At 44.6% G+C, this 23530-nt stretch overlaps 1 protein-coding gene across 1 annotated transcript in view; it reads right to left on the reverse strand.

Moving 5' to 3' along the window:
* Positions 1-19697, reverse strand: part of LAMP3 (lysosomal associated membrane protein 3) — a gene marked incomplete at its 5' end in the record, with an annotated part of 32979 nt that extends 13282 nt beyond the window's left edge. The window contains 4 exons of the mRNA XM_082654975.1: positions 1098-1155; positions 10827-10955; positions 11837-12567; positions 19649-19697. Of these exons, the coding sequence (XP_082511101.1) occupies positions 1098-1155; positions 10827-10955; positions 11837-12567; positions 19649-19697 (967 nt within the window). The remainder of the gene's footprint in view (positions 1-1097; positions 1156-10826; positions 10956-11836; positions 12568-19648) is intronic.
* Positions 19698-23530: the final 3833 nt, after the last annotated feature.

The raw sequence follows: 23530 nt of genomic DNA on the forward strand, positions 1-23530 counted from the left end.
AGAGGAGAAAAGAGACATGAAAACTCTTAGTACACGACCTGGCACAGAGGAGGTGCTCACTAACAGTGTGTTATCGAAGTCTAGGCTTTCGGGAGAAACATCGGAGGCCTCTGAGAAACTCCCTCAACTTGACTGGGAGCATTACTTTCCTAGAAGTGAACGTTGTAGGAGTTCTTTCAACTTGCTCTACTTTGGGTAATTTTTCATATAGCAACCAAAGTGAACCTTTATAAAATATAAATTTGATATATCATTTCCCTATGCCAAACCCTCCAATGGCATCTTTTCACACTTTAGAATAAAATCCAAAGTCCTCACCCCGTCTTACCCACAGGCTCTCTGTGCTCTGGCCTGGCTGCCCCTCAGACCTCATTGGCTGCTTTGCTTGCTCTCTTGGACACACTGGTTCCTGCTGGTCCTTGAGTGCCCCAGCAAGCTCACTCCTTAGAGCCTGGGCACCTGCAGTTCCTGCCGCCTGGAAAGAGCTTCCCCAGATCCAGATGTTCCCAAATGGGGACAGCTCCCTGCTCAAATCTCACCTCTTCAGAGAGGGCTTTCTCCTCAGAGGGCTTCCCTACTACACCTTCCAGTCCTCTCCATCCTCATCCTGCTTTTTTTGCTCATAGAATTTAGCACTATTTAACTGTATATTATAATTTAATGCATCTGTTTACGGTCCTCTCCCCACTTCTATAATGTAAGCTCCATGAGGGCAGGGACTATATGTTTAGATAATTAGGGATACCGAGTACATACTATAGGACTTGGAACCTAGCAGGCACTAGCTACACTTTCGTAGAATGAATGCATGATTCCCAGAGTGTAAAATAAACCTCACCATTAACGGCAAATCTGTCCAAAAGTCATTCAACTCTATTGTTGCTGATTTGACACAATGTAGCCAACTTGCTGCCTGAGCAGACAAGCAGACTGAAGCACACAGAGGTGTATCAATAGTAAGTTCCCTCAAAGTTACATTGCTGGCTGCTCTCTCAGTCTGTTTCTCAAAGGCAGCATCACATATTAGCCAGGTGAAAACTGGGCTAACCAGAAACGTAGCATCATCGCTGGTAGAACAGGCTTCTCCAACTACTTACCTGGATTTGAGACGGTCAAATAGGCTTCCACCTCACTGATATAATACGAGTTTTCATCCTGTAAAACAGCAGTGTGTCAACTTTTGGGTAATCTCTGTTTTTATGTTTATGATCCTAGTTTACAGACTGTTTAGGCAGGATTCCAGCTATTAAACCATTGATATAGGGGTTTGGGTTCGTTGGTATGGAGCCACAACTGTGTTTGAAATTTTCCAAAGAAGTAAATACATCATACAATAAATAGATAATAAGTAATGGCTTGCCCCTGGCTGAAAATTTCTCTATTGCATACTTGTTGCTAGAGCCTGAAATTCAAATTCCACTGGTACTATTTGAGTCCCTTCAGCTGGGCCAAGTTTCCCCCTGTTATAAGGCAAATACATCTGGAAGGTGGATGGGTTGGGGGGGGCATACATTAAGCCCTTATTAGTAATTAATATCTTAGGGTAAGGATTCAAGCTGAGACCACTCATCCTTAAGGCTACCGTGGGTGGATTTGATGGGGTCCATAACCCTCCCTGGGAAAAACAGTGTATGCAAAATTGTGTGTGGATTTTCCTGGATAGGGTATCAATTACTTTAAATAGATTAATGGGTTCATGTCTCCAAAATGGTTACATGGGGCCATGAAGGATTCTGGAAAGAAAAGGTTAACCCTGAGATTACTGGCTGTTGTCTAGAAGAAGACCCCAGGTTGTTGTGTTCAGAATTATAAAGCAGTGCTCCACATTTTATCCAGAGACTGTACTTTTGGAAAAAAAAAAAACTCTAAAAACCCTACAAAACAGCCCTATAACTTCCTGAGAGAATCAGGGTATGGAACATTAAAATGAATTGGATTGAGATATGAAAGTTAAGCTGGAAAAGGAGTTTTTATTTTTTAAAGTAGGTGATTTACAGTGTTATTGCTTTTAAACATTCATTAGAAAACTGTCTGCAAGTGAGTTGCCAAAAACGTTAGTAGAGCAACCAAAATCAGAATCTGAAATTGAATTACTTTTAGTAGTCATTAAAGGAACTTAGCAATAATAATCTTGACCACATTCTAGTCTATTTATATATTGTTTGCAGATGAAATGATGCTTGCTTACACAATAAGGGTTCCAGAAATACAAACTGTTCCAGTGAGGCGACTGCTATCGATGCACTGAACTCTAGATCCTACAGTTCCTTGAAGCAACTCCACACACTGGCTTCTCACCTCGTGCCAGGCACTTCTTACCTTGTGTGGCAGGCACCTCTGTGCCTCACCTTATTTAATCCCCACAAGCACAAGGAGAAGAAATGGACGCTCAGTGATTTGCCCAAGGTCACAGTCCTAATAGTTGGCAGGTGAAGATATGACCCCAAGCCACCTGGCTAGCCTTTAACTTCTCTTATATCCATTCCAGACCAGGCATTGCTCTAGGTTCTGGGGGAAGAATAAGACCCAGATGCTTCATTCAAGGTGCTCAGTCTTGGGTCTCAAAGGCAAGTTGGATGATGTGCTTGGACCATCCATTTGTTTTAGAGAAAAACAACTGTGACCCAGGCCCTTGGGTTGCTTTTACATACAGTTTATTCGGGTTATTCTTTTTTTTTTTTTTTTTTTGCCACGCCTTGTGGCTTGTGGGATCTTAGTTCCCCGACCAGTAACCCAGGCCCTTAGAAGTGAAAGTGCAGAGTCCTAACCACTGGACTGCCAGGGAATTCCCAGAATATTCTTTACTTGGGATCCCTTTTAGCATAAGAGAGACCTGTATGTCAGGGCCCACAGTCACTGTTATAAAATCCCTGCCCCATCCTAAGGGCAGACAGAATCCATTGAAGGGTTTTAAGCAGGGCAGTGATATGAGGGCTTTGTTTTTGGAAATTGCTTGGGCTGCAACAAGAGATTGATTAAAGAGCAGCAGGAGAACTGTGATGGGGCCAGCGCTGAGCTCCATGGGATACCTCCTGAAGTCTTCCCTCTCCTGTGGCATCTCCTAGAGCTATCCTCGCTGTAAGGAATGGGTACTTTGTATTTCTTTAATCGTTTTACAGTTTACTAAGTGCATTTTTCTGCCTTCTTTGGTCCTCACAACCCCTTTGAGGCAGAATAAATGTCCTCAGCCCATTTTACAGCTGAGAACAAAGAGCTCAGAGGAGGTAGGCCTCTACCTCTGACTCACATTGTTTGTAGGTGAGGCAAAGCAAGATCTTGTCTATGGGATCTTGCTCTACACTTTCCTTCATGGGATGTGTGGTTATAGAGAAAAAATTTGTCGTGCAAGAACTTTCTTTTACATTCCCTGGAATATATTTGCCTATATATAATCATCTATAGGAGGCAAGACCAGCTACATAGTTTGTGGACCTAGTTCAAAATAAAAATGCAAGATCAAAAATTATTAAGAATTCCAAGAGGGGAGGTAAAGCATTAAAGCAAGCATGGGCCCTCCCAGCTGTATGCCCTGACAGGAAGGGCTGTTCCTACTCTACCAGAACTGGTGCTATAATTATAGGGCTAATGCCCAAGGTAAGGCCTTCCAAAGCAGATGGCGGTGATCATACTCACTGCAAGTTTATGTCATAATGTAACAGGACTGAGTCCGGAGCCTGTATCCAGGTTTCCTTCTGTTTTGACTGAGTGAAAATTAGCCAGACGTTGACTGGGACTGAACTGCTGTCTATCTTCATGGTAAAGGAAGAGCATTTGTTAGGTGAACTTTTGTAAACAAGAGGTCAGTGGAATGTTTAGTTTCCTTGAGATTCCAAGTTTTACATAATGTATGCTGCTGATATCAAATGAGTCTTATTTAGACCATGGTACCCACTTTTTCTGTGGAGTTGTGTTAAAGAAAATAAAGTTGTCTTTTATTTAAACTAGAGCAAAGCATCTTTTTTTAGACTCAGAAATTCAGAATTTGGCCCCATTTGAATGGTAACAGAGCTGAAGTTTATTCTGTATGAGGGGTTGGCAAGTTTTTTGCTGTAAAGGGCCATATGGTAAATATTTTAGGCTTTGTGGATCTCCCTAGCAACCACTCAACTCCACCATTCTAACACAAAAGCAGCCACAGATGACACATATGCAAATAAGTGCGACCATATTCCCAAAGAACTTCATTTATGGGCACTGAAATTTGAAGTTATATGAGTTCCTGTGTCACAGAATATTCTTTTTTTTTTTTCCCAACCATTAAAAAATGTAAAAGCCATTCTTAGCTTATAGACTGTACATTTTTTTGGTGGCGGCTGGATTTGGTCGGGGGTTGGGGGGGCATAGCTTGTTGACTCCTGGGCTACACCATCCATAAAGAACAAAGTTGCTGAGCAAATCAGTTGGTTATGAAATGTTATAAAGAGAGTGGTTAACCTCCTCTTTGGGAGAATAAACTGTTGCTAAGAATTTTTAAACACTATTTTAAAAATATGTCTCTGTTCCCATGTAACCTAGGTTAAGTTGTTGAATCTTGGTGAACATTGCAAAAATTTAATTTTTTTTCTTATTCAGTAGCAGAATGGGGACAATAGTAACAGGACTTACCTCTTAGGTTGATGTGAGTATTAAATGAAGAAATCATGTAAAAAACGTATCACAAAGTCTTTGCTCAAATTTTAACTAGTGTTGTTAACAACAGTAATAAAAAGATTTCCCCTTCCCAGTAAACCTCTCTCACTGAGATCAAATGATAATTTTTTTTTTTTTTGCGGTACGCGGGCCTCTCACTGCTGTGGCCTCTCCCGTTGCGGAGCACAGGCTCCGGACACGCAGGCCCGGCGGCCATGGCTCACGGGCCCAGCCGCTCTGCGGCATGTGGGATCCTCCCGGACCGGGGCACGAACCCGTGTCCCCTGCATCGGCAGGCAGACTCTCAACCACTGCGCCACCAGGGAAGCCCTCAAATGATAATTTTTAATCTATATCCTAGAGCTCAGATCCACCACAAACAGAAAGAAAGAGAGAGCAAGCCAGTGAGCTAAGCTTAGCTAGCCCTATGGATTAAAGAACCAGGCTGAAACTTTAGCTCTCAGGGACGGGAATGGGGTGGATACAGAGGAAGGCAGTGGTGGGGAGGTTGAGAACTTCAAGCAGGTGTCAGATTTAACCCAAAGCCCAAGGGAAATTACATGCCACACATTCTGCAATTTATATTCTGCAATTTATAGTGCGTTCTCCTTTGACACCCACGGGGTTATTCTCTGCCAGATGTTTTTCTCATTTGGGGTTGAGGTTGGAGAGTGACAAAAGGGGGCCAAGGACTCCTAAGAGCTGAATATGGTACTTTAGCACTTATAGCATGTCCATGTGAAGGGACCATTTGCAGAAGTACCATCTCACTACTGAACCAATGGCTGCTGACAATGTGGCTCCTCACCCCCAGTGTCTAAAGAGAACTCTGCAATATCTCCTCAAAAGGTCTTAATTCAAGGAACTTAAACACTCTCCTTAGCAAAGGACAGGGTCCAGAGCAAGCCAGCCAGTCAAGCCTGCCCAGAAATGCAGCGTGCCAAAGACGGTGAGGCCCAGGGTCCTCTCCTCAACTTCTGCAAAATGTATCGTGAGAGTTTCACAGTCACAGATGTTCAGGATGTGGACAGCAAACAGGCCTTTTTTTGTTCAATGTTGTCGACTTCATCAAGAAACCTCTGCTCTGGAAACAGACTCACAGACTTAGAGAATGAACTCTAAGTGTGTTGAGGGGTGGGAAGGATAGTTAGGGAGATTGGGATTAACATACACACACTACTATATTAAAAATGGATCACAGGACTTCCCAGGTGGCGCAGTGGTTGAGAGTCCGCCTGCCGATACAGGGGACACGGGTTCGTGCCCTGGTCCGGGAAGATCCCACGTGCCGCGGAGTGGCTGGGCCCGTGAGCCATGGCCGCTGAGCCTGCGCGTCCGGAGCCTGTGCCCCGCAATGGGAGAGGCCACAACAGTGAGAGGTCCGCATACCGCAAAAAAAAAAAAAAAAAAAGGATCACAAACAAGGACCTACTGTACAGCACAGGGATTTCTGCTCAATGTTATGTAACAACCTAGATGGGAAAAGAATTTGAAAAAGAATAGACACAGGTATATGTATAACTGAATCTCTTTGCTGTACACCTGAAACTAACACAACATTGTTAATCAACTATACTCCAATATAAAATAAAAAGTTAAAAAAGAAAGAAAGAAAGAAAGAAAAGAAACCTCAGCTCTCAATGTCACAAAAAGAGGCCAAAGAGGCTATTTCTTTAGAGCTGCTGGTCTACTTCTTGGCAACTTGCCCCAGAGTTCTCTGTGAAATTTAGATTCACTCCTTTATGGATTCATTTGCTAAAGGTATACTATGTATAAAGTCAGGGCTGGGCACTAGAGAGAGGAACGTGAATAAGTCAAGACTTGCCTTCAAGATGGCAAAATGTGTGGTAAGTGCATTTATGGAGGTCAGGGAATATATGGAGGGTCAGGAAACCAAGAGAAGAAAGTGTCCCAGTTTTACCTGGGATGGACGTGGGGATTGGGGTGGGGAGACTTCACAGAGTGAAGATGAATTGATAATTCATCTCAAAGGATGAATGAGGGGTGGGAGGGGCATTCCAGGCAGAGGGAACCCCACAAGGGAAAACAGGGCAGGAAATGGTGCCGCACACTTGGCAAGTTCTAAACAGCGCACTCTGAGTGTGTTAACATTTGAACACTGATAACAGTCCTCAGGAGTCTATAAGCTAAGAGGACTCCGAATGCCCCTGAAAGGCTCTGGAGAAACACCAGGTGGGTGGGCACTATTCGACTTCCAGACCTCATCGACTCCAACTCACTGCCTTGCCCTGGTGCTCCTCTCTCCTGGTGACTGATTTCTCCCAGGTCCCAGAGCCGGCGCTGGAGGCTTGCACTGCCCTTCCAACCAGGTGGATGAGAAAGGGATAGTGTTGAGAATAGAAACATAAACTCTACACAGTTACTGAAAGATGTTTTTAAAACAAAATATCCTTTAAAACAAGGAAGTTGTGGGGAGCAGGGGGAAAGGAGATATATTTATCTTGCCTCTGAAGGGTCTGAACAGCTTTCAGCACTGTCACCTTAATCAAATGAGATATTGACATGGAAACGTTTTTGGTTCTTTAAAAAATGAAACTGAGAGAAACGAGACAGGAAACCCCCCTCTCCAGACGCCGTGCTCAGCACTTTCACATACACCAGCCCAGTTCACCCTCACAGTGGCCCAACAAAATAGGTCCTAGTTGGTCCCATCTTAGAGTGGAGGAAACTAAGGCTCAGAGAGAGAGCTAGTGACTTGTCCATGGTCACACAGTAATAATATGGATAAGTGAAGTCCTGACTGACAACAACATCAAGTGACAGTTTAGGAGGCAAGTTTTTCTTTACGTTTCTGCCATTGGCAGTATTTCAATATTAAAAATGACAAATTATTGTACATGATTTGAAACCTAAAACTATAGCCTATATTTCTTTTGTTTCTCCTGTTATGTCTAGCTCAGTGTTGGCGACAAAGTAGGTGCTCAGTTAATTCTTATTGGTAAATTGGCTGACAAATCAGTCTTGCTAATCAGCATCCAGTTATCATTCTACAACTTGGTTGTCTTTATAACATCTATTATGTTATAACATGCATTCCTATTTTCTAAGGCTCTCTTTTTTCTCTAGAGCACTGGTTCTCAACCGAGGGTGATTTTGCCCCTCAGGGGACATGTAGCAACATTTGGAGACATTTTGGGTTGTCACAGCTGAGGTTGGGTGTTGCTACTGGCATCCAGTAGGCAGGAGCCAGGGATGCTGCTCAACATCCCACAAGGCTCAGGACAGGCCCTGCCGCAAAGACTTATCTGTTTAAACCCAAGTGTTAATACTGTTGCTGTTGAGAAGCACTGGTGTAGAAGGTAGCAACATGGGAAAAGTGGTTGACTGAATTGTTGAGCCCACTTCTCTTGTGGAAGGTTCTAGACATCTTTCCTGCCTAAATGCATTTCACATAGTTCCCCCATTAGGGCAGAAGGCACAGTGCCAGGATCCACAGGCCAAAGCGGGCCTACAGCTGTGTTTCGTTTTGTTTGACCAATGGAGTGTTCAAATGTCTAAAAGATGTGTTGCCAACACTAAAAAGTCATGTGCTTTCAGAAAAAGATTGGGATTTCTACCTTCTCTTGAACAAGAAGGGTTGACAAACACTGGTCTCTTATTACTACCTGATAGAGGTGATGTGTAAATATTTAACGGGCACAGTAGGGCAGTGGCCATGCAGGACACCCCACCGTCCAGAATGAACACCTACCATAAAGGTCAGTGACAGTCCCCAGGGCTAGATGCCAGCCCCACCACCAACCCCGCCAGCTGGAGCTGAGGAGTGGCTGGTAGGGAGACGGGTACTCCCAACCCCTCCCTCTTGTCCCGTCACTACTGGGGCTGCCGCTTGTCACCTCACACTTACTCTAACATTTTTCTTATGCAGATTTAATGGGGAAATAAAGTCTTCCTCAAAGGTGTCAAAATAAAAAATAAGAGCTGCCCGTTTCAAGGAAAAAGACATTTTTACTTTTTCACTACTTCACTCCTTAAGTTCTATGCTTAGCCCCTGTAATCTTTGGATTTGTGGCCACTGCTCTGGCTTAAACAACTTCTCTTTTAAAATGCATAAATTCCCCAGAAGGGCTAAGGCTGGGGGGAACTTTTACTTTCTATGAGCCTTTTTGCTTTCTCTTGGGGCATAGCTAAGGGTGCCTGCTCCGGGTTTCGGTGCTGGCAGTGGAATGAATAAGGTGAGTTTCGTTGGTGAGACTCAGGCAAAGCAGCTGTTGCAACACCTGGGGCCGTGGACTGAGAGCGGCTCACCTTACTCCTTCCCGAAGGTGTCGGGGGCAGGGAGCCCTGCTGGTCCTTCCAGCTCTACTGGACACTCATTTCCTGTCCACCCTCTGGAGGCACAGAGGATTTCCAGAACGGCTGGGATTCGGCACTTGGGTGGAGCTTGGTCAAACAGAGCCCAGCCTGAAGGCATCGTTCCAGGAGACAGAGGAAAGGAGCAAAGAAAGACATCGAAAGGTGCCAAGACACTTGTTCTGCCTGCGGCCCGGCAGCAGTGGCCACTGTGTGCCCCACACAGACACTGGAGGTTCCTGACGCCTTTCTGTAGGCAATTATTCACAGGGGCAGTGGGTTGGGTGGGATCAAGCCCTAGACTAAAGCATAAATTCTTATGCCTATCCTCTGCCATTTTGCCAAAGTGACTTTCAAAAAATCCCTGACACCTTTTTAGATTAACTTCAGTTGTGCAGGAACAGAGCGTTTATTCTGCCCTGAGTGTTCTTCTGGTGAAGGACTATGCTTGTTTCCATTTGGTACTGAAAGGAAACCACCAACTTCTCAGGGGCATTTCTACCTTAAGGAGAAAAGTATCATGAGAAGGACAAAGGCTACGAGACCAGGAAGCTCAGTTCAGTGTTCTGTGACGACCTAGATGGGATGGGATGGGGGTGTGGGGTGGGAGGGAGGTCCAAGAGGGAGGGGATATAGGTATACATATAGTTGATTCACTTCACTGTACAGCAGAAACTAACACAACATTGTAAAGCAATTATACTCCAGTTAAAAAAAAAAAAAAAGCTTATGAGACCAAGTCAATAACATTAACAATAATAATAACTCCATGCAATAAAGGCCGTTGCATGTATCACGCACTGTGCTAGTCGCTTTACATATACAATTTCTAATTCTCCCAAGGGTCCCACTAAGTAGCTATAACTAGTTCCTTTTTGTAGATGAGGAAACATGCCCCAACTAGTCCAAGGTCACGCAGCTAGTAAGTATTATGGCTGTGAGTCAATCTTGATTTGTCTGATCCCAAAGTCTGTGCTCATTGCTCTCCAAGATCTGCTAACCAAGACCCTCTAACTTCAGAGGTCACGTTAGACAGGTAAGAAGAAGGCCCACACCGAGTCCCAGCTGCAAGTGTCCTCTTGGCTTATTTGAAAGACACTTTGGACCAAGGAGGGGCAAGCCTCCTTTGAGAGGGGGTTGACCATCACTGTGTTCCCAAGACATTTGTCCTTTTCAGTCACTGTAATCACAGCCACAGTGACTATTGAGCATCCACGTTCCATGTACTGAACAAAGCTCTTTACGGGAGTGATCTTTCATTCTTTTCCCCATTTTTCAAATGATAAACAAACAAATAAACAAACCTCAAACAGATTAAGTTGCCTGCCTGATGTCAAAAGGAGAACAGAGTCCAATTTGTAGCCAAGACTCTGATCTCATGACCATGCTTTTCCACTCTACTCAGTTGTCTACCCCACTCCAGGATATGGCCTGGAAAACGCAGCCCCCGGTTAGTCCCTGAATTTTGCCTTCTGTGGTTGGAAAGAACCTATTGTGACATTTGACTCTGGTCTCAGAGTAATCCTGTTTCTTTTTGCCCACTGGGTATTTCTGTGGGTCTGTTCATCGGTACAGCTTCCTCCTTGAGGTGGTTTGCAAATGGCACTTCGGCCAGGTTCCCCAAGGCCACATCTCTCTCAAGAGGCATCAAAGCCCTTCTTGGGCCGCACAGAGGAGGCTGAAGAGGGAAGAAAGCAAACGGAAGATGTCGACACTTGCCTCCTCTCCGTCTCCATGACCCTCATTCTTATCAGAGAAATCTCGAAAGGCTCTGAGGTCTGTTTCCCCTGGAACTTAAAGTGTGGGATTGCACCACCGGGCCCCAGGGTGAGGGACAGGGAAAGCGATGCTAGAGCAGGTTAGTGTAAGGAGTTCAGCCTCACCTTGGTAAATGTCAGATTCACAAATCCGCCCTGGAAATTCAAGAGAAGGTTGGATTTTCGGAAGCCACAGTTCCCAGAGGATTGGGTTGCATTGGGGTCGATGTTGAAGTATTTCTGAGGCGAAAAAACCTAAACCAAATAAAATAGATTGGCTCAATGGAATGTCAAAGAAAACTCTAGCTGGGAGACCAGAAGCACAGGCTGGTAATTGAGCCTGAAACTCCAGGTTAGTGGGTGTTCACTGGAGAATTTCAAAGTCCCTGGAAGACACCTCTCATTTCCAAACTGTTATGTTTAAAAGACTTTTTTTAAAGAAGGAGTGCTCTAACAGAGAGGAGTTCCTTGATAGATAATTCATGGCAGGTATATTCTTGAAAAACCGTGTAGAATTTAATTTTTGTTCAAGCAAACATGTTGGGCGCTACAGGAAAGGTTTTGCTATCTAATGTACTTCTGTTTCAAATAAAAACCAAATGTGGAAGTTTTACTTGACATCATAATAACTGTGCAAAAAAAGGAAGAATTTTTATAGTGATTCTTTCAGTAAATCAAATAATCTAAGCCCCACTCCCACCCTCTCCAATCTTCTCATTCACCTGGATTTTTCATATTAATGTCACAGCTGGCTGGAACCACAAAGACCGTCTAATGCAAACCTCTCATTTCACAGGAAAGTTGCTGAGGCTTGGAAGTCATCCAGAGGAGCAGGGCCAGGTTGGGGTCAATGCTGGCCACATCCAACACTCCGCCCATGGTGGCTAAAAGTGGAGGGTGTGCATATTTAAAATTTTGGTGTGTGCCTTTCTTCTTTCATACGGTCGCTATCAGTGTCTATTTTTGTATGTGTTCTAAAACAGATCCACCTCGTAACAGAGCACCTTGGAGAAAGAGGAGCCCGCAGATACCTATTTCATTCCAAGATATAGGATGCAGGGGAATGTTCATTTTCAGCAAGGCACTCCCCACTCAAAACTTTTTGAAGCAGTGCTATAGTCCTGTGCCGGACTTACCGACTCCGTGTCTTGAACCGTCAGCTCTATCCCCATCTCTGCTTTGATACAGAGCTTGCTTCCGTTCAGAACTTGATAAATTCCAGTCTTGGCTGACGATGGCTGGGGTGCGAGGGTGGGCCTGGGAGCTATGGTGGCAGGCGAGGCTCTGTGGGTTGCGTTGGTGGGCTCTGGGGTGTGGGTGGGTTGAGTAGGCTTCTGACTGGTTGTGCTGTTGTGTGGTGTGGTGGACAATGTTGCTGGAAGGGTGGTCTGGTTACTGAGTTGGGTGGTTTTCCCAGTTGTGTGGCTGACGGTCGACGGCCTGGCTCCAGTTCTGTGGGCTGGCGGGGTGACAGTGGATGGTGGTGGACTGGGACCTGTGCTGGGGCTGATTGTAGCCTCAGTGACTGGAGCAGCCGTGTGTGACTTGTTGGGTGTGGCCAGGGTTGTGACTAGGGTGTGGGCTGTCGGGCTGGTGGAGGGGGTGCTGTCTGCAGTTACCAGGGAAGCTGTTGCTGGAATTTTTATGGTTGTGTGTGTGGTTAGGGTCTCAGAGGTGGATGCTGTGACAGCTATCTGAGAGGTGACATGCCCATCTGTTGACCTTGCTGCTAAAGTTTTCTGAGGCACACGGTTCGTTGGCTGCAGGAGACAAGGTTTTGCTGTGGTCTGTACTGTTGCAGGTGGAGAATAGCCTGTGATTTCTGGAAACGCTTTTGCTCTCACATGACCGCCATAATGCAAAATCACTGCAAATTAGGAAACAAAAATGTTAATACACCAACCAATGGCTCACAGGAGTGAAGCCCTCCCCCACTCCACTTTAAGGTTTCTTCATTAAAAATTAACATGTGTTTTTCAGATTTGGGGGAAATTTACAAGGAAATAACAGTGAAGTGAAGGTCACTCAAAATTCTACCACAAGGCCACAATTTTAACGTTTTGGTTGCACCCATGTTTTTACAGGGTTGTGAGCATACTGGAGATATTCTTCCCATTTCTCTGTGTGGGGTGTGGTACTATCACCCCAGCGAGCATGCTCAGCTAGATATCTAAGTGCCAATGCCTCTTCATTTTCCATCTTCAAATGTGAATCCAGACAGTTCCTGGATAGAGTGTGCTCCTGGGTAGGGTGCTGCTGTGATGACCTGATAGAGCTGGGGCAGCATGAATAACAGTAATAAAGATTTACACAGACTTGTATAGTTTTCAGAGAATCATATAATCCCAGGTTTGAAAGGGACCTTAAAGATTATCTAGTACAAACCCTAATCTGATGTGTGAATTGTACTGTTGGATATTTGCCATGTGTTCCGCCAATCGATGCATAATTACCTCCAATGACAAGAGATTCAGTTCCCTTCCATTTTTTATTTCACCATCAGTTTTCTTTTCTTTTCTTTTCTTTTAATACATTTATTTATTTATGGCTGCGTTGGGTCTTCGTTGCTGTGTGCGGGCTTTCTCTAGTTGCGGCAAGCGGGGGCTACTCTTCCTTGCGGTGCGTGGGCTTCTCATTGTGGTGGCTTCTCTTGTTGTGGGGCACGGGCTCTAGGCGCTTGGGCTTCAGCAGTTGTGGTGTATGGGCTCAGTACTTGTGGCTCACGGGCTCTAGAGCGCAGGCTCAGTAGTTGTGGCGCATAGGCTTAGTTGCTCTGTGGCATGTGGGATCTTCCTGGACCAGGGCTCGAACCCGTGTCCCCTGCACTGGCAAGTGGATTCTTAACCACTGAGCCACCAGGGAAGCCCCACCATCAGTTTTCAAAATGTACCCCAGTTTCTGTCATTCCCTTACTTAACCTTTAGAGTAGCGCAGGCTTTTCCAACTGAGGAATTAAATTAATCCATAAGTGCTCTGATATATCTGGTGTGCCATCCTTCATGGTTTGGCTTAAATGTCAGCTCCTCAAAGAGTCTTTCCCATCCTTCCCACATGAAACAGCTCCCCATCCCCACAATTCTCCATCACAGTATTATATTCATTGCCTTCACTGCGTTAATCACAGCTTGTAATTATATAAGGGGACGGTATTCAAATATTTAACAATAAGCCTGTCCAGACAGTGTGTACCAGCAGAATATCAGCCCTGATTATATGTTTATTTATTAATTGTGCCTCTCTCCCACTAGATGAAAAGGAAGCTCAAGGTGGGAACTGTGGGTAATTTTTTTCACCACCAGTGCCTGTGCATAGAAGGTATTCAGTGGATACGGAATGAATGAATAAATAACTGAATGTGTAAATGGTGGTTACAGCATTGTAGACCTCCTAGGGTTATTAACAGGCTCAAACAAGGTGGTTTGAGTGAAAGTCTTCCTGGACTATTAAGCATACCTAGAGTGTGTATTATCGTCATAGGTTCTCTCCTGGGTCATCCCTTCAGGGCCGAAGGCCTCTGAATCTTTTTCAACCAGAATAGTTCTATCCTTGTCTCCTTCCAAGCACAGAGCAAGCCAGAAATTAGACAACTGCAGGTGATGTCCCTTGGGAGCTTACGATCAGGTACACTGAGAGATGGCACTGTCTCTTTAATGCTATGGTTTCACTAGGTTTATGCATTGTATTTTCACTCATTGGAGCTGTTACTGCCCGGTGCTGAGCAGTGACTTGGAAAAACACGGGGAAAAGGGAAAGAAGATCACTCTACGCTGGTGTTTATAAAGTCCTGAATTTCACATCGAATTAAAGTCATCCATAAACACCTTTACTATCTCTCCCTTTCATCCAATACATTTCTAGGTGGGTACTTTCCCCATAGCAATAAAAATTCCAAGTTACTGAACACTTACTACATGGCAGGCCTCAGGTCGAGGGTCTTATTTCACCAGCTCTTCTCAAAAGCCCCCTGACGGGTACTAATCTTTATCTGTCTTTCAGATGAGGAAACTCAGGTTTAGAAAATTCTATTAACTTGACCATAATCACACAACTAGTAAATTTTGAAGCTGAGACTCAAGCCCCTGTCTGAACCAAAGCCTGCCCTTGGATCTGGGCATGGGTGGAGGTGGTGCGTGTCACTGGGAAGAATGGTAAGAGAAGAGACAAAAGCAGAGGAGAGAAGAGTAGGGTGCCCCTCCAGTGACCCCAGTTCACTAAATCCTCATAATGGTGGTCCTCAGAGAGTATTTCAAAGGCCCACATGCTAAAACAGTGATTATTTTCCAGAAGAAAAGGCTAACTTTAAGGCCAGTAGTAGCACTTATAAATTATTTCTGCACAGCTGGTTTGCAAAATGGGAAAGACAAAAGTATCAGTTCAAAATGCCTTTGATAACCTTTAAAGAAGACATTATTCATGACATTAAGTTACTTGAGACTATTACTAAAGAGTCTTTTCTTGTATCTAAAATGTTTACTTGGACAATTGAAATGTATGATATTTGAGAGTTGCAGATTTTATGGGCTATAGATTTACTTCACCAATCTTTGTAAAATCATACGTGGAGCCTTTATGCCCATACTGTAGAGCTTGGAGCAAGATTTTTCCTTTCAAGATTGTTATGAAGGTTGACAGTTGTTGAAGATTTATTTGCATAATTCATTTGGGCTGAACCTGAGTTGCTGTTCCCTGGGTCAAAAACCCAACAGGAACACAGTTAGGGTCATAGTATTACTATGAAGAAATAGAATTCACTCCCAGATGTGGTATCTAGGAATATCTTGTAGTAAAAAGCAAAGATTGCTGCAGAGAACTCCAGGAGACTGGGAACCACCTGACTTTTGCTCTCCTGGAAGATTAGGTCCTTGATAAAATCCCACTGTGTACAGCTTATGCTTATGAACTAAAGCAAATCTTCTCAACTGAGTAGAATTTCCTCAACTGAGTAGCACACCCTTTCAAAGGGGGAGCCTTCCTCATAATGCAATTAGAACTCCTCTCTCAGCAGTGATGAATGAACTCAAGTAAGGGAAAAAAGCACATTGGCCGTTCATGAACGCACAGCACCCCAAACAGGACAAGAAGACTCACGGTACACTGTCAAGTGTGCTTGGTATATAGGAAGTCTTTGTGAGGTGCCTGGAGGTGATGGTGTCTCCATATGGTATGTGACCTTGAGGCGGACAGGAGCCTGGGCTGGTAGGTGGCAGGAACAAAAGTGACTGAAAGTAACAGAGTGTGTTACAATTAAACAAGTCTGGGAAATATTGTTCTAATATTCTTCTCTTTCTCTACTCTGGTCCCTCCCCTCCTCTCCTCATCTCCCTGTAGGATTGTGGGGTATAAAAGATGGGCAGGCAGCTAGATGGAAATTTGACAGAGGTAGCTATGCTGTGCATTGAAATACATCCCAGAAAGTCCATGTTTGTTAGGTACTCAATGGAAATAATGCTCTGAAAAATACTCTGTTTTACAAAATCTATGTTTATGACCACACATATATGACCAATCTTGGTCAAAATTGGGTCATAGTTTTTCAATGGGATCTTTGGCCTAAAGGTTTAGTCAAGTTCACTGGTCTGTCTGAAAACCACAAACTGGGCAGTGGGCAGAAGCAAGGGCAGGGCACAGCTCAGACTCTCTCAGTTCTCCTTCTACTCAGAAGAACACAGCCTGAAGTCCACACACTGATTTGCGAAGCTCCCACTCCCAGAACCTCAGCGTCTCCTCTCCAGGATTCAAGAGACTCAGCAAATGAGTACCCCGGAGCCTTAACCCCTTGTTTGTATTCCTCTAGATGGTGAACTGCAGGAAGGGGCGTGAGAATGTTTTGGTTTCCCTACAACTCGCAGGAGGAGTGAGAGATAACCCATCGGCCAGGCCCTGGCAAAGCCAGTGACCACACAAGAACTGCTTCTTTAGGTATTTCCCAGACAGTCGGGCCTTCCCAGAGAGCCTTAGTTTGGTTTCCCCGCCACACCCAATTCAGCAGATACAGAGGCGCCTCCTCTGAGCCAAGCTCCAGGCCAGGCACTGGGGTTAGGTCTTTGTTCTCAGGGGGGCAAAGCCTTGTGAGGCAGACACAGAAATGGACTATACTCCTCGGTGTGACAAGTGTTATTATTATTATTTTAATAAATTTATTTGTTTATTTATTTTTGGCTGCATTGGGTCTTTGTTACCGTGTGCAGGTTTTCTCTAGTTGCGGCGAGCGGGGGCCACTCTTTGTTGCGGTGCATGGGCTTCTCATTGCGGTGGTTTCTCTTGTTGCGGAGCACGGGCTCTAGGCACGGGCTTCAGTAGTTGTGGCACGTGGGCTCAGTAGTTGTGGTTTGCGGGCTCAGTAGTTGTGGCGCACGGGCTTACTTGCTCCACGGCATGTGGGATCTTCCCGGACCAGGGCTTGAACCCGGAACCCCTGCATTGGCAGGTGGATTCTCAACCACTGCACCACCAGGGGAGCCCAGGTGTTATTACTGAAGCAGGCCCTGAGTCCTATGGGGTGAGGTGGGGAATCCATCACAAGGAGAAATTCTTCAGGCAGACAGGAAAGTAGATGGCATCCCACAGGCAGGAGAAAGAGTATGTGTAAAGGCATGGGGCTTCAGAGCCTGGAATGTCTCTGCAGAACAGCAGAGTCAGCATCATGGGAGCTTGGGAGGGTGTGAGGAGGGGTCAGGAGGAGGGCCAGCAGGGAGCAGACCTGGCAGGTCTCAGAGGCTACCTTTTGCAGAGCTCTAAGGAGCACAGCTGGGGAGTAGATGGAGTGCCGTGGCCATGTCCAGGGGCAGGGAGTCGAGCTTAACTCCTGAGCACTTTCTCTGGCACCTCCCCGGGCAGCAGAGGTAGCCCTAGCTGGATGCGGCAGGAAGACGGTTTCTGGATGTGTGGGGCAGCAGGGGTGGGCCCTTGACAAGGTTCTGCTCACAGTTTCACAGTTTAATCTTAGGCCTTTTAGCAGAGAGATGTAAATCCTGCCTCTGTCAGTTTTCTGTGGGACTTGAGGCTCAAAGAAAACCCTTGAGCAGAAGGGGCTCTAGCCCTGGGTCAGAGACTGCTGGCTGACTACGCCAAAATCCAGTCTCTCCTTTTTCCTTAGTAACTGAGCCATGAGTTTAAGCTGAGCACTTGCTGCATGGAATAAAGCCCCCCATCTCTAAGCCTCCTTTCCAGATGGGTAGGAATGTGACTGAGTTCAAGTCAAAGCAATACAAGTGGTAGGGTTATGTGGGCCTCTGGGAAGGTTGCTTGAAGGAAGCTCAGTCACCTAGGGGGCCTCTCTATTGCCTTCCTGTTTCCTCCTTTAATCAGGCTGCAATGTGTATGTGATGGCTGGAGCTCCAGCAGACATCTAGAACCATGAGGAGACCTTGCAGGTGGAAGTCACACATTGGATGGTGGGTCCACAAGAATGAGTCCCCACACAGACCTGGTCTGAATTCCTCTGGACTTGTTTTCACTTGAGACAGAAACAAACACTTATCTTGTTTAATTCACTATTTGGCGCTTGTCTCTTATGTGCAGCTGAACCTAAACTTAACTGATACAAACTTAAATCTCCTCATTTTATGGGGTTCGTATTTGAGATCAGGGAAGCAAAGTGACTGTATAAAGATTACATAGTTAGCTTACCTAAAAGCTTTGTCTCTCCAAGCAAAATGTCGAATGGTTTTTGCTCACATGCAATTCAACAAGTATTTCTTGAACATATGCATGTAGAAGTATAGTGCAGAAGTGCAGAGCATGGACCCCGAAGGTGAACTTCCTGGGTGCAAATCTCAGGGCTGCCATCTGTTAGCTGAGCGCCCATGTTCACCTCTAAGAATGCACAACTCAGAGACGAAAGGGCAACGTGGGCATTTCCTTTCCACCTGCCTGTGCATTTATCTCACGTTCATTGCCCTCCTGAATCCACCAGTCGTCTGCCAGCCATTGAATTGGTGCCCACAGACAGGTCACTGAGGGTTACTGCTACATTGAAATCGTCTGCATTTTTATTGGCTTGCTCTGCTAAATATAATGATTAATTTTCATTTTGTCTCCAAAAGAATGTGAAACTCTAATTCTGAAAGTGTGGCACAAAGAAAAACAGCCTGGATTAGGGTCGCTGGCCTGACCTTTCACCCAACTTTCATGACAATTCGTGTTACACTCAAGTGCAGCTGTGTCTCCCATTTGAGCGTGTTAGTGAGGCCGTGTGGACAGAGCTAGTTCCCTCACATGTTCAAGTCAGTGGTAGTGGAAGGAATTGTGAATCAACCAGCAAACTTGATAAAGCACATAAGAGGACTCAACGTCCTAGGGAGAAAATGTTCTTGGTGAAAGCAGGGGGCACAGACATAAAAGAATCATTAAAATCTCAGCTTCCCAGACAGTCTCTTTGATCTGACCTATACTGGTAATGAAACAAGAAATCTTTGATGCCCTGGCTGACCTCTTTCTGAGACGGCAGTTTGTCAGACCACATCTCGTTCATCTTCACAACTCGCTGTTACATAACATACACATAGCGCTCCATTTAAGAAAAGCAGAAAAAGCAAGGCATGACGTGATTTCCCCAGGCTCTTGGCAAGAGCCCCATTTCTAAGCCCTGGCTCAGTTCTCCATCTCTTAAATCGAAGAGATTTGTACAAACTCTCCCTAATCAGGTGCCTACAGACCATTTGGGAACCAGGGGCAGCGTCACTGTCTTCCAGGGTGGACAGCTACTCTGCCTGACTCATGGAAAACAAGTCCAAACTGTGAAAGCCTCTGGAAAAGAAAATGAAGGTGTGCTCCACACGTAAGGTAATAAAGAGGCATTCCCAAGTCAAATACCCACAGTAGCTGAAGCCACTACAGCCATCTCCAATCTGTCCTGCCCCACCTTGGTCACTGGCACTAGAATGCATTTACATTTAATAGGACCGGATGTGGCAGGGTCACCATGGAAAGTCATGTGTGTCACTCACCGGCCAGGGACACGAAGAGCACCACCACTGCAGACAGCTGCCAGGACATGACTGGGGAGCCAGGGAGTATCGCTGCCTCGCCAAGGGACTGCTGGGCTCAGCGCTCAGCAAGGCTGGGTTTTCCGAATGGTGCAAGGCTAATTCCAGGGCAGGCTCTGGCAACAAAGTAGACACCTCCTTCTGCCCCTTATAACTTGTGGCAGAGAAAACAAAGTCACTTGCGTTATGAGAACTGAAAGGCCCTCCCAAGTGGTGTGCTGAGAGGGGAGGGAAACCACAAGTGGCTCTTGTGTGAAGGCAGGCACTTTTGTCTCTGCCTTTAGTGTTTGTGAGCGACGGGATGGGGGATGGGGCATGTCCCCCAGCCAAGGTGAAGGGCATCTGAGATCATTTTGCACAAGAGGTGGTGGATCTGTGGCAGTGTCTGCTTCCTTCTCTCATAAGTTGGGTCTCCATTTTTCTCTAAGATCTTGAGTACATTTCTGTAAACCCAGAGACCCTTCTCAGCCAGGAGAAAACCAGTCCCTCAGTCTTGAGGGTGAGCATGAGTCAAAACTCCATGCGTAGAGTGCTGTCTGTCTCTGTGTGTTTTCACAAGAAGTCTGAGGCAGCCCTGTTCTCTGCTCCAGGCAGCCTCACCTGGGAACTTCATCTTGTGGGGAGGGGTCAGTGTGACCTCAGGAATCAGGGAGATCTGGGTTTGAATCTGGCCCTGCCAACTCACCGGCTGTATGACCTTGGGTAACCTCTCTGAGCCTCGGTTTCTTCTGTTGTATAACAGGGATAACAATGACTACTCCCAGGTGGTTTTCCTGGAACACAAATAATATTGAATATCTTCAAAAGGCAACCTTTTCATGTCTTATCTCCTTCCTCTATTAATTAGACAAAACAATGGTGGTCTCTCTCCCAGAGCTGTGAGTCCCCGTGAGGAGCACACATATAGGCAGTTTATCAGGATACCCTCCTGATTACTAGGTTTAGGGCTTTCAGGTTAGTCTCAAACCATTTCCTGAAAAACAACTTTGGCAACTATTTTATCTTACTACGTTGCTGTAATCAAGCAAATTTACCAAAGCAAGGGGTGTGTTTCCAAATTGAATTTTTATGGTGGAAGGTGAAGATTAATTTGTGTCAGTTGACCTAATTTCAGCTACTTGCTATCTAGAATTCTGGACTTTGAGTCAATTTATTCAACAGACAATAATTAAGCAGATACTCTGTGCCAGACACTCTTCTTATTCCATTTAAGCCCCACAGCCACTCTATGTGGGCACTATAGTATTATTGTTGTCCCATTTCACAGATGGGGAAACTGAGCATAGAGAGGTCAAGTGACTTGCCCAGAATCACTTAGATAATAAATGAAGAAGCTGGGCTATGAATCCAGTCGGCTTGAAAGTCTACGATTTTAAGCACTATGCTGTACTACAGCTGAAGAGGTGCTCTGGACTAGAATATAATATATGCTTTCAAGTTGCTTACTGCCTAGTTGAGAAACATTTATTGATATAAATAGCTAGAGAGCGACTGATCAATTGTTTGCTACTTAGAAACACACTAGATGAGGAAAGGAATAGTCAGAGATGACTTTGTAGGCGTTGAACCTTGGAGAGACTGAAGGTCATAGAGGATCTGGGTAGTTGGAGAATAGCAATAATAATAATAATAGCAGTAATAATGGTTTCCATATAAGGACTCCCTATTATGTGCCTGACACTGTGTAATGCATATGGTACCTCTACAGGGTAGATTTTTTTAATCCCCACTTTACTGATTTGGAAAATGTACCACCCAGCATCACATAACAGGCTAAAATTTGCATCATGCCTCGTCTGGCCCTGAAGCCTGTGCCCTTTCTGCTGGCTACTGGAGCAAAATCTCTTGAGTGGTGATAAGCCTGACTGGAGGGGCCTGGGGAGTTATTTTCTTAGTGGTTGCCCTGAAGATTACTGTACATCTCAGCCTATAGCAATCTAGTTTGGATTAATACTATCTTAACTTCAATAGTATATAAAAACTTTGCTTCTATCTATTTCCATTGTCTCCCCTTCCTTTTTGCTATTATTGCCATATAAATTACATCTTTATTCATTGTATACCCACCATCATGGGTTTATAATGATTGCTTTATGAAGTTGTCTTTTATATCAGATAAGAGAAAAAGGAGTTACAAACAATGCTATAGAGGAAATGTTTGTGTTCCCTCAAAATTCATATACAGAAGCTCTAATGTGGTGGTATTGGAAGGTGGGGACTTTGGGAGGTAATTAGATTATGAGGGTGGAGCCCTCATGATGGGATTAGTGTCCTTATAGGAAGAGGAAGAGAGCTAGTTCTCTCTCTGCTCTCCACCACGTAAGGATATAGTGAGAAAGCAGCTGTCTACAAGCCAGGAAGTTGGCCCTTACCAGAATGCCACCATGCTGGCACCCTGATCTCAGACTTCCCAGTCTCCAAACTTGTGAGAAATAAATCCGTTAAGTCATTCAGTCCATGGTAATTTGTTACAGTAGCCAGAGCTATGACAAACAAAAAAATATATTTATAATGTCTTCTATATTTACCTATGTAGTTACAGTTATTGGTGCTCTTTATTTCTTCACGTGGATTTGAGTTACTGTCTAGTAACCTTTCATTTCTGAAGGACTCCTTTTAGCATTTCTTGTAGGGAAGGTATGTTAGTGACAAATTATCTCAGTTGTTGTTTATCTGGAATGTCTTAATTTCTCCTTCAGTTTTGAAGGACAGTTTTGTGGATATAGAATTCTTAATTGACAGTCTTTTTCCTTTCAGCACTTTAATATATCATCTCACTGCCTTCTGGCCTTGATGGTTTCGGATGGGAAATCTCTTATTGAGAATTCCATATGATTTGAGATGTGGATGAGCTCATTGCTGAAAAAATTATCCTTTCCTCACTCTATTGCTTTTGTACCTTTGTTGAATATCAGTTGTCCACACGTATATGGGTCTATCCTGTTCCACTGATATAATTTTCTATCTTTATGTCAAGATCAAATTGCCTTGATTGCTGTAACTTTACAATAAACCTTGAAATCAGGTATTATTAGCCCTCCAACTTTGTTCTTCAACATTCTTTTAGCTTTTCCCTTTCCATTCCCTAATTCCCTCTCTTATGCTTTAAATTAGCCAATAAAGAGTGAACCTGTGAAACCCTAAACACCCCACCCTTGGGCCCTAACAAAGGCAGAGCCCCAGGTCTGTGCTCTCTGTCTCTCAACCTGTGACCTTGCTTCATGGCCCTTGAGTGTGCTGTGTACTCTCCAGGACCTATGAGTAGTAAATCTTGTTCCTCAAAGTTCCCTGATGGTTTTTGGCTGAAGTGTGTACTGCAATCATTATAAGAACCACACGGGCTAGTCCAGCCACAACACTGGCCCCACAAGCTTGGTGAGTGCCTCAGGTGTTCCTAGTTCCTAGGCAAGAGCATCACCATCAACAGGATGGGACCAAACAGTAGGGGGGAACACAATTCAGCCCATAACAATGGTCTGTCTTGTTAAATGTTCCATGTGAACTTAAGAAGAATGTGTGTATTCTTTTGTTGTTGGATTCAGTGTTCTATAAATGTTATTAGGTTAAATTGGTTGACAGTGTTGTTCAAGTATTCTATATTCTTACTGATTTTTTCTTTATTGTTTTATCAATTCTTACGAGAGGAGTTGAAATATCAGATTAAATTGTGGATTTGTTTATTCCTCTTTGCAGTTCTGTTTTTGCTTTGTGTATTCCAAAGCTCTATTATTGATGTGTAAATAGTTAGGATTGGTATGTCCTCTTGACGGATTAACCGCTTTATTTTATTTTTTTTGCAGTACGTGGGCCTCTCACTGTTGTGGCCTCTCCCGTTGTGGAGCA

This window comes from Grampus griseus (assembly GCF_964374135.1).
Source record: "Grampus griseus genome assembly, chromosome: 5".
Taxonomy (NCBI): domain Eukaryota; kingdom Metazoa; phylum Chordata; class Mammalia; order Artiodactyla; family Delphinidae; genus Grampus; species Grampus griseus.